The sequence below is a fragment of the Polypterus senegalus genome, chromosome 9 (genome assembly GCF_016835505.1).
Source record: "Polypterus senegalus isolate Bchr_013 chromosome 9, ASM1683550v1, whole genome shotgun sequence".
NCBI lineage: Eukaryota > Metazoa > Chordata > Cladistia > Polypteriformes > Polypteridae > Polypterus > Polypterus senegalus.
In genome coordinates this window covers 117,205,269-117,217,929 of record NC_053162.1, presented here as the reverse complement: position 1 = coordinate 117,217,929, position 12,661 = coordinate 117,205,269, and the positions used below count along the sequence as shown (strand labels likewise).

At 35.5% G+C, this 12,661-nt stretch overlaps 1 protein-coding gene across 2 annotated transcripts in view; it reads right to left on the bottom strand.

The window, feature by feature from the left end:
* gpatch1 (G patch domain containing 1) overlaps positions 1-12,447 on the bottom strand; it is a 209,052-nt gene extending 196,605 nt beyond the window's left edge. For both annotated transcript variants that reach the window (XM_039763611.1, XM_039763613.1), the window contains exons 1-2: positions 12,361-12,447; positions 6,572-6,706 (exon numbers count right to left, since the gene is read on the bottom strand). In XM_039763611.1, the coding sequence (XP_039619545.1) occupies positions 6,572-6,706; positions 12,361-12,427 (202 nt within the window). In that variant the 5' untranslated portion in view covers positions 12,428-12,447. The remainder of the gene's footprint in view (positions 1-6,571; positions 6,707-12,360) is intronic.
* Positions 12,448-12,661: the final 214 nt, after the last annotated feature.

The window sequence follows — 12,661 nt, the reverse complement described above, 5'->3', positions numbered from 1 at the left end:
CACAGGTTTTGAGTAGGCTGGTCATGACAGCAGCTATACAACTTTCAAGAGAACAGTGCTCTTCCAAATATTGGGCTATGTTCTGTGTGTGAGTATTTCACCGAGAAAATGGTTGTTCATGGTTTAAAATGTAGATTGTGTTCCACAACACCACTACTACTCATGAAACATCTGATGAAGAAGCAAACTGGAGGTAGAGCCCAGGACAAGACAATATTATAAGTAACTTACATTTAATTCACCTTTCAACAATACTTGTCTTAGCTTTTTGAATCTGGTAAAATGAGAAATTCCTGCTAGTGGCTAGTCTAGGGACAAATGTTAGAACCATGGTATTCTTTTGAAGAGAACAGGTAAATTGTCAGCTTAATGCACTTGTCAGTTACCATCATTATTACTCTTGAGTGTTCTTAACTAAAATAGTGTTTCAGTACATAGACTAGCCTATTAAATGTAATTCTGTCCTAAATAAAGCTAGCAAGTGCATTTTGACTCTATACCAGATATTTTTGACACTAAAAGTACTATCTAAAAGTACAACCTTTAGTACTTTAGTAGTCACCAAATGGATATGAAAGAAAGCTGCTTGTCAGGGGTTGTCAAAACTGAGCAGCAATAACATTCTATAAAGTTATTTTTAGGAAATTTCTCCAATCATTCAATTGTAAATAAATCAATCAAGAAATGATCAGGCTGACTCAGGAAGATGCAATTTTTTTGTAAACTACCATAGTTGATGTAGTTGATCCAAACTGAAAAGATAGTTTGCAGCATAGTAACATACAGCTGTTGGCACATAGGGGAGCAGCTGCTGGGTAGATGTATTTTTGTGAAAAGAAACACAATTTCTACTGCAGTTTAGCTTGCCAAATGCCTCGACCCTGTAGCTCAGCAAATCTTGATTTTAGCAAGAAAAAGATATGCACCTCTTCATTAAAATGGTCCTTGCTCTTCCCACATTTTAAGTTAGTGAGGACAAGCAGATACATGTTCTGGCAACCCTCACTTCACCCAAAAGTAGTGCCCTGGAAGACAAATAGAACTTCTACTAGAGCAATGGGCAAGTTCCACTGAATGCGCCAAGGAAGTTTTCCATAGTATAAAAGTTTACTATTCTCCTGCATCTTTACTTTGACTCCTGTGTCTGAAAGAAAGAGCAATCATTTATCAGAAAAGCCTGTTAGGAGTCAAGTCATTTGTGTGCTACACAAAACCTTTTGTACATGATTTCTTATGGATTAATATTGCTCACTTAAAGTATGTTATAACCTACTGATTAAGATGCACAGTAGGATCCCTCTACAATATGGAAAAATTACCAATGAACATCAAGAATATATAAGTAGCCCTGGATTACCCATTAGACAAAATAATCACATGCTTAGGTCTCAAACAAAACTACTTCACCCACAGCGTAATGATTACTGCAATAACTACTACTCTCCTTCATGAAGGAGCTAAAAAAAAAAAAAAAAAAAAAGAAGGTTACAATGATACAAGATATAAAAAGGACAAACAAGACAAACTAGAAGGTGCTTCAGAATATTGAAGACCAGGAAAAACATTTAAGTAATTGCTTCGAGAGAACCTTTAAAAAAAGGTATGCAAGAAAAAAAAATTGAGCAAAAAAAAAAAAAAAAAAAAATACAGGATAATAAGAAGGCAGAGTTAATCAGTGAAATTACCCAAATAGATCAAGAATACACCAGGTATCCAAATGAGGCACTTTATAGGAAAGGGCGGGCTTTGCATTCAGAACTGAACCTCTTGACAATAAAAGAAATGGAACAACTCATTTTTAAATCTCAACATCATTACTATGAACATGGAGAGAAGGCTAATAAAAGATCTTAGCTCTACAAATCCACTAGCAGGAAATTTGCAATGCAATAGCAGTAATTACCAACACAGATGGATACAAAATCATTGACTATTAAAATATAATGCACACATTTAGAGACTACTATAAGTCCTTTTATTCTACTCAGTTTGAAGACAAGACAAAATCAAATGTGTTTTTGGATGCATTAAAGATACTTTAGTGCAGAGGAATTGCATAAACCTGACACTCTCAAAATTACTAGATGTTATAAACTCAATTCAGAATGGGAAAGCAGCAGGCCCTAATGGCTACCTTACCGAATTTATTACAAAAAAATTTTCAATTAAGTTAGCTCCCCTTTTACTAGCAACATTTACAGACCCAATAAAATTCTACCTCAAACTTTTCACCAAGCATTAATGACCATCTTTCCTAAGAAAAATAAGGATTACATGTGCATCATACAGACCAATGTCACTTCTGAATAATGATATTAAAGAAAGATACTCTCCAAAGTTCTAGGTAGAAGGATTGAGAAAGTGCTTCCTACATTATTTATTAAGATGTTAGATTCAAATCATACTCTAACGGCAACCCTACAAAAGCAAGGCAGAAGGTGGCATGGCTCAACCGAACATTCAATTTTATTACTGGGTGGCAAATATATAAGCTTAGAGCCCTATAATTTCTGCGATGTGGAAAACACAGACTGAATCAATGCATAAAAACTGATTTTAGACTTAAAAACAAAAATGTGCGGAATTTAGTGACTGAAGGGGTGACTGTTATAAAAATTACCAATAAATTAAACAATTGAATAATCTGTAGTTCTATTATTCAGATACTATTTTCTAAGAAACACGAGCTTAACTACAAAATCCAGGGCACAATAATATCCCAGCGACTTTACAAATCTGGAAGAACAAGGAGAAATTAAGATCAAAAAGTGTTCCCCTTCAGGTAACAATAGAGGAAACAACAAAATCATCAGATACAAGATGCCAGTTTACGGGGGACTTTGTGGCCATGTGAGTCAGATATACCTTTTGAAAAAAGAAAAAAATGAAGATGCGTCCTTTCTTTATTAAGCATTGCAAACAAGGAGAAGTGGTGCCATAAATGAGAGTAGACTTCATCAAACTCATTTGCTCAGTGTCTTTGAACCATATGTGGACGCAGTTTTTCAAAAGATTCAAGGAAAGAAAATTTGTTGAATTTGATGAAACCACTAATAGCCAAAACCACATAGGTGAGTAAACATTTGGCTGTATGGTAATTCTTTTACATAGGCAGTTCTAATTGTACACAATGAACTTTACTGTAAATCATTAAACCGATTAAATTATATTTAAACAGTGTCAAGTCTTTCCTGTAGAAAAATGTTATTAGTGAACGGCACTGGTTGTTAATGGGGTCCCTTTTAAAAAACTAACAACAATGTTTCTGGATTTAAAAATTGTTTTGCCTCGTGGTGACAAGGCATGCAAAGTCCACATTTGATTCTTCCGTTATAAACTCTGCACCTACAAACCTGGGCAAAAGAGCAGGCTTCCCCTCAGATACAATAAGCCGTTAAAAGCAGGTCTCTCTCTTTTTTCTCTCTCAAATTCCCGGATTTAGCATCTTCCAGAAAAGTTAGCTTCTGCTTTTTAATTAATTATTTTAAGATATAGAGTAGATGAAGCTACAGATGTAATGATGTACGTTTTCAATCTGTAAACATTATGGTTTAAGAATCATTAGAATTAATATACATAATTACAATAAAAGTTACTGAAGACCAGTACTTTTTGGTAGAGTTTATCTTTATGGAGAGCTGCAACTTTTCCACCTTTTCATAGGCAGCACTTCAGTTCCTTCACAATCTTAAACACATTTTGGCAGTGATTGAAGACTGTCATACTGTCTGAAAGTATACCAGGAAGTTTTAAAAGGGGTTATGCCTAACAGTGTACATTCACCCTTCTTGTACCATGTCATCAATTTGGTAGGAGAGACCTAAGAGCACTATAAATACTTCAGTGAGTCTGCATCACTAGTGATGTGAGTAAAGTCTGCCTTCTTCAAGGAGCCTGCCAGGAAAAGGAGATGGGCAGCCTTCTTGTCACTGAAAGAGATTGTGCTGACGAAGCCTACCTGATAAATGGAACTGCAAAATAAGGTTCAGTTGTGCTTTTTATAAAAAAAAAAAAAGATTCTGAATCAATGAAACATAAAATTGTGAAAACCGAAAATAAAAAAAATAAATAAATAAATAAAAACAACAGAATTTGCAAAAAAATAAAAACCGATTCCTTAAGGCCGTACAAGCTATAAAAACCTGGACATTGACACAAATAAATGAACACATACAAGCTTGGATCCCAATAGAAATAAAATCCTTCAGTACTTCTTTATAATCCTTGCTTTGTGCTACAGTAAATACAAGTTATCGATATACTAACAACCCAATGTTCTTCATTCACTCAGAATATGGAACCATTGTAGGAAGTACTTAAAGATAGAGAAGCTTCTAACTGTGGCACCACTATACGATAACCACCTTTTTTCCACCCTCTCAAGTGTATGCAGATTTTAAATGTTTGTAAAGCATAAATGGGATTATATCACTTAGAAATTGTACATAATTTATTTGCATCCTACGAACAATTACACTCCAAATTTAGCTTTCCATCAACACAATGTTTCCACTATTTCCAAATTAGAAACTTTGCTAAACAAAATCTACCCAAATTTCCTCACCTCCCACCAACATCTATTCCAGAAGAAATACTGATCAGTCTTGAGGACTCAGACAGCATTTCTGTAGTATATAAAAACATTATAAAGTCCCTTCCTTTCAAAGATCCCAGAGTACAGTGGGAAAAGGATCTCTTACTCAACATTTCTGGAAAGGAAAGGAAGGCAACCATGCACAGAATTCACTCTAGTTCCATACGAGCAAAGCATACAATTATTCAACTTTAAAATCTATTATTGAGCACATCTCTCTATGCAATCGAGCTCCAGCCTCATTGGGCAATATTTTTTGGGCATGCACTAAATTAACATCATTCTGGATCAAAATGTTTAAATGCCTTTCAAACAGCTTTGGTGCCACAATCTCTCCTAATCCATTAACAGCTGTGTTTGACCTGTAATTGCCTTTTCTTCACTATTAGCACACAGACTTATCTTGCTCAAATGGAAGAATCCTACCCCACCTCTTTTATGTCTGTGGGTACTTGATGTTATATACTATTTAAAATTGGAAAAAAAAAATAAAACTCTCATTTAAAGGATCTTTTCAAAACTTTTCTTAACCCTTAAACTGCCACATACTTGGAGGGTTAATGCATCCCTGGATGCCAAATACTTTTTTGCTACACTTTTTAAGTAAACGTCACAATTCACAAAGAAAATGTGAAATTTTAATGGAACACATTTTTTTCATGCAAAGAGCATCACAATTTCTGCAACACTGATCATTTTACACCCTGCCAATGAACTATAAAAACTATTAAAAAAAAACCTACTGCAATAATCTATTAATATATGTACAAGGTGCAATCGACACTATTGATGAAATTCAGTGAATCACCGAGCCAACTGCCCTTGAACTGGCTGCACGTGAGCACACAGAGATAAACACTGATGCTTGCAGGCTAATCTAGTGCAGCGGCTGAATCCCAGAGACGGTGAGGCTGCAGTGCTGCAGGGGCCAGCAGTGGTCATGAGCTGACTGCTCAACAAATGTACGGCACTGACTGATCAGCTCCAGCATGCTGGCAAATTGCTCTGGGAAGCGACTATAGCCGGTTGTGGCATTTAATGAATGTACGTTGCCAAATATACTCAGCCCCTGCATGGGCATCTTCAGGACAGGACAATAAGCAATAGGACATAGGCAATCGTCATAGTATTATTTATGCTTGAAAAGCTTATAATGCCTTTATATATCAATGCTAGCTGCAGAAAATGAATGTGCCCGGTAAAAAGGGTAAGTGACTTTAATAGAGATCGCCCAATCTGTGAAAACTGACACAGATGAGTTTATCTTCAGAAATGGCAGATTCACAATTTCGATGTGAAACTGAAATGTCTTAACACATATAACCAATCTATGGAGACAGAATTAAAAATGGATATATAAAGACTATGTGCTTTATTTTATAGCACAGGTTTCTTTGATGTTGACACATGCAAGAGTGTGTAAAGTCATTGGAAACTACAAATTACATACTTTTTCATGAAAATTGGAGTGTCTTGATACAAAAATAAAAATCTAAAATAAAAATCATCATAATAAATTCATGTTGGAACTTGGCAGATATTTCTCAGTGCTGATATGCCCAAGGACATAGAATTAAATAAACACAGAATTGAAAGACCACAGGCAAACAAGCATAACTTTTCAAGGAGCAAGCTGGCAATACTTTTGGAAGATGTCCGAGAATAATGTGAACATTTATAGTATGAAATACCTTTAATAAAAACACTGCATCATCATATTTCAAATAAAGCAACCTACATAACAGTGACCAACAAAATACATAATAGTTAAATTATAAGCTTCTATAATAAGCATTTGATAAACTGGTATTTGTTTCAGTGTGAGCACGTGTGTGTATTATTATCTCAAACATATTAAAATAGAAAAACACTTGGATGCCAAAGCCACAAAAAGTATGTATTCTAAAATTGATGTGCAGAAATTGCACTGTTTAAAATATGCTTATATCAAAAAAGTCACTTTCATATTAAAATTACCTTCTTTTGATCCCACAGTATTAAAATAGCCTGCTGAAAAGCCTCCAGTGAAAGCTCCATGAAAACGCTTGATTCTTCCTCTGTCATCTTTGACTGTCTGCTCTTGTAGTGGAACCGGTCTTTTAAGAGGCTCGTCTGAAACAAAACCAAAAGAAACCATTTCTACAAAAATGCTGCTTGTTTTTTCAGTAATCTTGCAATTTTTTTATTTTTTGTTAATTTATATAATAAATCATTAAATTGATGAGCAACAAAACCATTACAATATAATATAAATATGCTGTACATACAACTTCTTATAATTGTTAGGTTTTATAAAAAGGTACAGTAAGCATGTCAAAGAGGCTAAAATTATCCAGGAGGGCCAAGCTTTTCTAAAATGTTCCTAAGATAGCCTTACTTAGAATAAAGAACATTTGTGACATACCAATTCTTACTAAGAGAATTATCTTTTTCCCCTTTACAAGAAATAGATTACCTATAAACAAAAAAAAAAAAATCTGTGCGATACCCAAGCTATACAAAATCAAGTGTTATTTAAGAAAAAATAATAAAATTTAGGACAAATTAAAAAATATTTGAAAATATTTTTTTTAGGTAAATTGAGATTTTTAGTTATGTGTTCAATAATTCCTGCCTTGCACTTCATCCTACATTTACACAAATCGTTGTTGACATGGAACACACATTAAATTTGCGTATTCCAAATGATGGAATCATTTACCCTCTACAATTCCAGGCACATCACAACTAGATAAACAGACTTCAGCTCTGAGACTTGTGCTGCGTCAGTGTGGGGGTGGGGGGTGCTATAGCAGGCTGCTTGTGCTGATCGACACATTTATAAAACAAAAGATGCTGATGGAGAGGTGCGAAGGAATTTAAGGTGGGCTGGGATTACAAGTTTTTTCATAGGCTTCAGGGCTTCTTGTGTTAAAATGCAAAGACATTACCAATTTAAATTTCTGTCAAAAGTACTCTGTCCTTTAAAAATTCTTCATGTAATGAAGTCACTCAAATTACATATGAGAGGAGGAGGGAGGAAGGTAATGGAAACCACAGATACTGAAGCAAACATTGATCATATGGGAAAAAAAAAAATGTGGTTAGGTTTCGATGGGGTACCAGTTCAGGGAGATGCACCAGCCCTCCAAACTCTCCCCATGAAGCTCAGTAATGAACCCTTTGTTGGGTGCTAATAAAACCCGGAAAAACACACCGACTGATGGAAAGTTTGCAGATAAGATGAAAGGAGTAGGAGGTTAATATATACAGTGATCCCTTGCTATATCGCGCTTCGGCTTTCGTGGTTTCACTCCATCGCGGATTTTAAATGTAAGCATATCTAAATATATATCACGGATTTTTCGCTGGTTTGTGGATTTCGGCGGACAATGGGTCTTTTAATTTATGCTACATGCTTCCTCAGTTGGTTTGCCCAGTTGATTTCATACAAGGGACGCTATTAGCAGATGGTTGAGAAGCTACCCAATCAAAGCACGTATTACATATTAAATAAAACTCGAAAATTATATACGATGTGCTTCCTGCGCGGTGCTTGATGGTTTGCTTTTCTCTGTCTCCCTCACTCTCACTCTCTGCCTGACCGAGGGGGTGTGAGCAGAGGGGCTGTTTGCCTAGGGGATACGGATGCTCCTCTAAAAAATGCTGCTTTATCGCGGTGCTTCGGCATATTTAAAAGCACGTATTTATTTTTTGATTGTTTGCTTTTCTCTCGCGCTTTCTCTCTAACATTCTCTGCTCCTGACATGCATTCTTTGAAGAGGAGGATATGTTTGCATTCTTTTAATTGTGAGAAAGAACTGTCATCTCTGTCTTGTCATGGAGCACAGTTTAAACTTTTGACTAAAGGGTGTTATTTTATGTCTAGAGGGCTCTAATAATGTTAACAGTGTGGGAGAGTTTATAAGGGCTTAAAATATATAAAAATAACCATACAAACATATGGTTTCTACTTCACGGATTTTCATCTATTGGTTCTTGAACACAACCCCCGCGATCGAGGTGGGATTACAGTATTACCCTTCTTGGTCTATCAGTTGTGCAAATTTGACTATGGTCAGTGCTTCAGGGCCTGTGGCAAGCACTTGCTAAATTAGTCATTTTAAAGCTTCGGAAAACTTTCCTCTGCTCAATTTATTTTTACAAATGGCCTTCGTGTGTATAAACTGGCATGCCCCATTTCTCCACGCGAACATTGTCAGTGCTGCGGAAAAACAGGGGACACAGAATTAGAATATCGCACTTGCTACTGCATTATTAATGAAAAAAGAAAAAACTGTCAGATATTTTTCTCCAAATTTAAACCATATCTAGCAAGGCATTTTTGAGATTTTTGGGTATTTAATTTTTTCTTTTGAAGGGTTTTTTAACCTTTAAAATATAAATATGTCAAAAAGTCCTTTCTTAGTAGATACCTACTGCCTTAGACACAACATCCCGTCAAATTTCAGCTTTTTAGCTAAATGGGAAATAGTGGTTTTGTTGATGAGTGAGTCCATTAATGTTGTGATAGATCGATAGGAATTTTCCCCAAAAACTTCAAGAATGATGTTTGAACTGAAAAACATTTACTTGCTTCCTCTTCAAGTTCACGGCTAGACTTCAAGTGACTTATCTGAAGCTTACCAAGCTTGGAACTTAAAAGAATATGGCTATTTTCCCCTCCTATAGAACTCAGGATATTATTTTGAATTTTTGTTTTGTACAAAGAAATATTTTTTTTCTCCTGAAATTTTAGTGTGAAAGCCAAGATGATAACATGAATTTAAGTGAAAACTTTTCAAATTTGATTTATTTTCTGTCATTTTATTAACTAAAGCTACCAATCCATCAAACTACTGTATACCAAACATCATTTGTCATAACCTTTCTAATTTACAAGCTACTGTTTTCAACAAGGATGATTAATTGATTCATTACAATATTCACCTGAGTAATCGATTTTCAAAATATCAATTTGTTGCAGTCCTAGTGATAAATTATCAGTTCACTGTCAAACTGTAGTACATAGCTCAAAAATACATATGCTACAATAAGGCTGTGGTTTACACTACCACTCTGATGTGAAATGATTTTGATTTTTCTATGACTTCCACATGTCTGATGTAGATCATATTTTGATGAAAACACAAAAAAAAGCCACTAGGTATCTGATTTTTTTTTTTTTAAAAAGATTGGATACAGGGCACTTTTGTATGTGGTCCTGAATTCTGATTCAATTCCTATCATCCAATTCTCAATCTCAATCTCAATTTAAACAGAAAAGATTTTCACTCAAGAATGTGGCTTGTGTCATTTTTTTGCTTCATGCTTTTATGACACATTAAAACAATCGCAGTAAACAAAGTGAATGGTCAATAGTATGGCAAAGAAAGTCTTTTTTTTTTTTTTTTAATATATTTATGGAATGATAAAGATACTCATTTGAACATATGTTGTGCTTCTAAAACAGAAATTGTTTTACTTGTGTCACCAGAGTACAATATTTGTAAAGCACATGCATCCAGCACAAAGTGAATGTGCTTGTGTAGAGTCTTGCAATACAAAGCACATAAAGCAGAAAAATAAGCATTCACTTCAAGAACAGCATCAACTTGACTAGGTGCTCTCAAATGCTACTGCACATGGCAAATTCAAGGTTAAATGCTGTCAGATATATTCTGGTACTCTGTGTAATGAATGAATTCACCCTACTTTATATGCATATTCCAGAAATGATTCTTCAGAAACAACTGACACATCAGTTCCTCTTGAATTTACATTAACACCATTAACAGCAATGCAAGGGTGAAGGTATTTTTGTCTTTTCTCCAACATATTCAGTTAATAGGTATTAGGAAAAAAAATTATAAATGGTGGGGATGGCCTATGGGGTAAGCCAAAAACATTTGCATCCATCCATCCATTTTCCAACCCGCTGAATCCGAACACAGGGTCACGGGAATCTGCTGGAGCCAATCCCAGCCAACACAGGGCACAAGGCAGGAACCAATCCCAGGCAGGGTGCCAACCCATCGCAGAAAAACATTTACATTGTACACAAATTAAAATTTCAAGGCACAATATAGATCACTAAACGGCCCAGAGAGACCTATGCCCACCAACACAACCAGTTTTGTAGTTTAGCTTTATTTTACCGGTTTTTTTTTTTAATATATATTATACATCCCCTTTGATTAAAACATTAAATTTAAAACTTACATATCAAGACCACTATTATATTAACTTTACACTGATAAAGTAACTCCTAAAGTATATGTAGAGTATATGATTGGCGAATCTACTGAGCAAATCTGCCCAGGTTTAAAAAGAGATAAATAAATAAGACAAGACTAAATGTTACCAATCCCTCAAGTTATCTGACGTTAAATTGGTGGATCTCAACTTGTAACTGAACTTTCCAAGCACGCTTACATTGGATACATTCTTCTAAAGGGAAAAATGAGCAAGGAAAGAAGCGTGAACGATGTCTCAACAAAAAAGCATAGCGGTTTTACTAGCAAAAGGAAAGGAAAACTGCAAAATAGTCAGAGTCTGGTTTCAGCACTGTAAATTTCGGTGACTAGCGACAGGATTGCTACCTACACAAATACTGAATTAGCTGGAAAATCTACAACTACTTCGAGAAGGTCAGTCAGTCATTCACGAGTCATCAACTAAATCAGTACTAAAAGTTCCAGGTTTATGTTACAGCGACTCTCTGGGTCGAATAAAGTATACCGAAAGACACGTTCTTTTTGGACAAAGGTGTACAGCCATTTCGGCAATAGCTTAATTGAGGACATGTTCGCTCGCTGATACATAGACTGGAAACGCACACATCAGTTATATTCAAAAGGTGAGTCTAATGGGACACCGCCTCGTAAATACATGAACTTAATCGTCACCAAAAACGAAAAAAAAAATGTGCTTAACTTTCAAAACGGCAACTGTAATGTATGCGAGTCAAACGATAATAAAATAGCATGACCGACCCTTTGATAACATTCTGGTGCCGTTACTGACTCGCATTAGAAATCCACAAAAATACTACAGTAATGAGGCCAAATTTGAGACAAATAAGTAAGTATATACAGGAAAAACGGTTAAAAGTTATTTCCACGCTGAAATGGAAAGGTTGAAAACAAGACATTTGGAATGTATAGCCCTCAACAGGTATGCCAGGAACGAAGCCGTATATACATGATTACACCTCCGAAATTTGGAAGGACAGCACTGGTGTAGTAGATTTCTTTAAAACTTATAAAGCTTATCCGTCGAACTGGGTGCAAGGCAAGAACCAACCCCTTCTCGGACTACGGCATTCTCATTCCCATCCGCGGTTAATCAAGAGATAATCTTCCAGTCAACACCACTATCCAAAGCTTGTTTCCGCTTGACCACTGATTCTACCATGAAAGGCTCCCATTTCCAGAAGTGTTTTAAGAAAATGGATAGATGTTCTGGGAGACTGGCCTATAAAATAGATCAACCTATTCAAGCAATACAACATACAGCAGACAAGCTACATTAGCTTTCTCACCTCAAAAATCATTACTATCAGCTATTAATAGTGTAATTGCTACTATGATACCAGCAATATTAAAAACGCACAAAACTTGAGATACAAAGGCATCACAGGCTACTTGTCTAAGCACGTTTAAAATACCATATGTACCTAATTTCCACCTTTATGTATTAAGCAAGCAAAGGACATAACATCCTAAGAAATAAGTAAACAGAAATGGGTTGTTAATGTAAACAATTACATTATTTTGATCAATTACCTTCAGAAAGTAGCTCCAAAGGAGTCCCAAAAGAGACATAATCCAACTGCTCAGTCGGCGCCGCCATGATGACAACTTAAGCAGCTCAAGAGATATTGTAAACAATTGTTAGAGATTTATACTCTGCTGCCATCTGCTGTTCGGGAGGAATAATCGTCACTGTGCCAAATTCAAACACATTGAGCGAAAAGTAAAAATAGTTTAATTGAGTAAAATCGAGAGGATCTCTCTATTGAAGCTTACTTTATATTACTAATGAATATGTTCTGTTTTCGTAAAATCGATTGTCACGTGCTGTCAC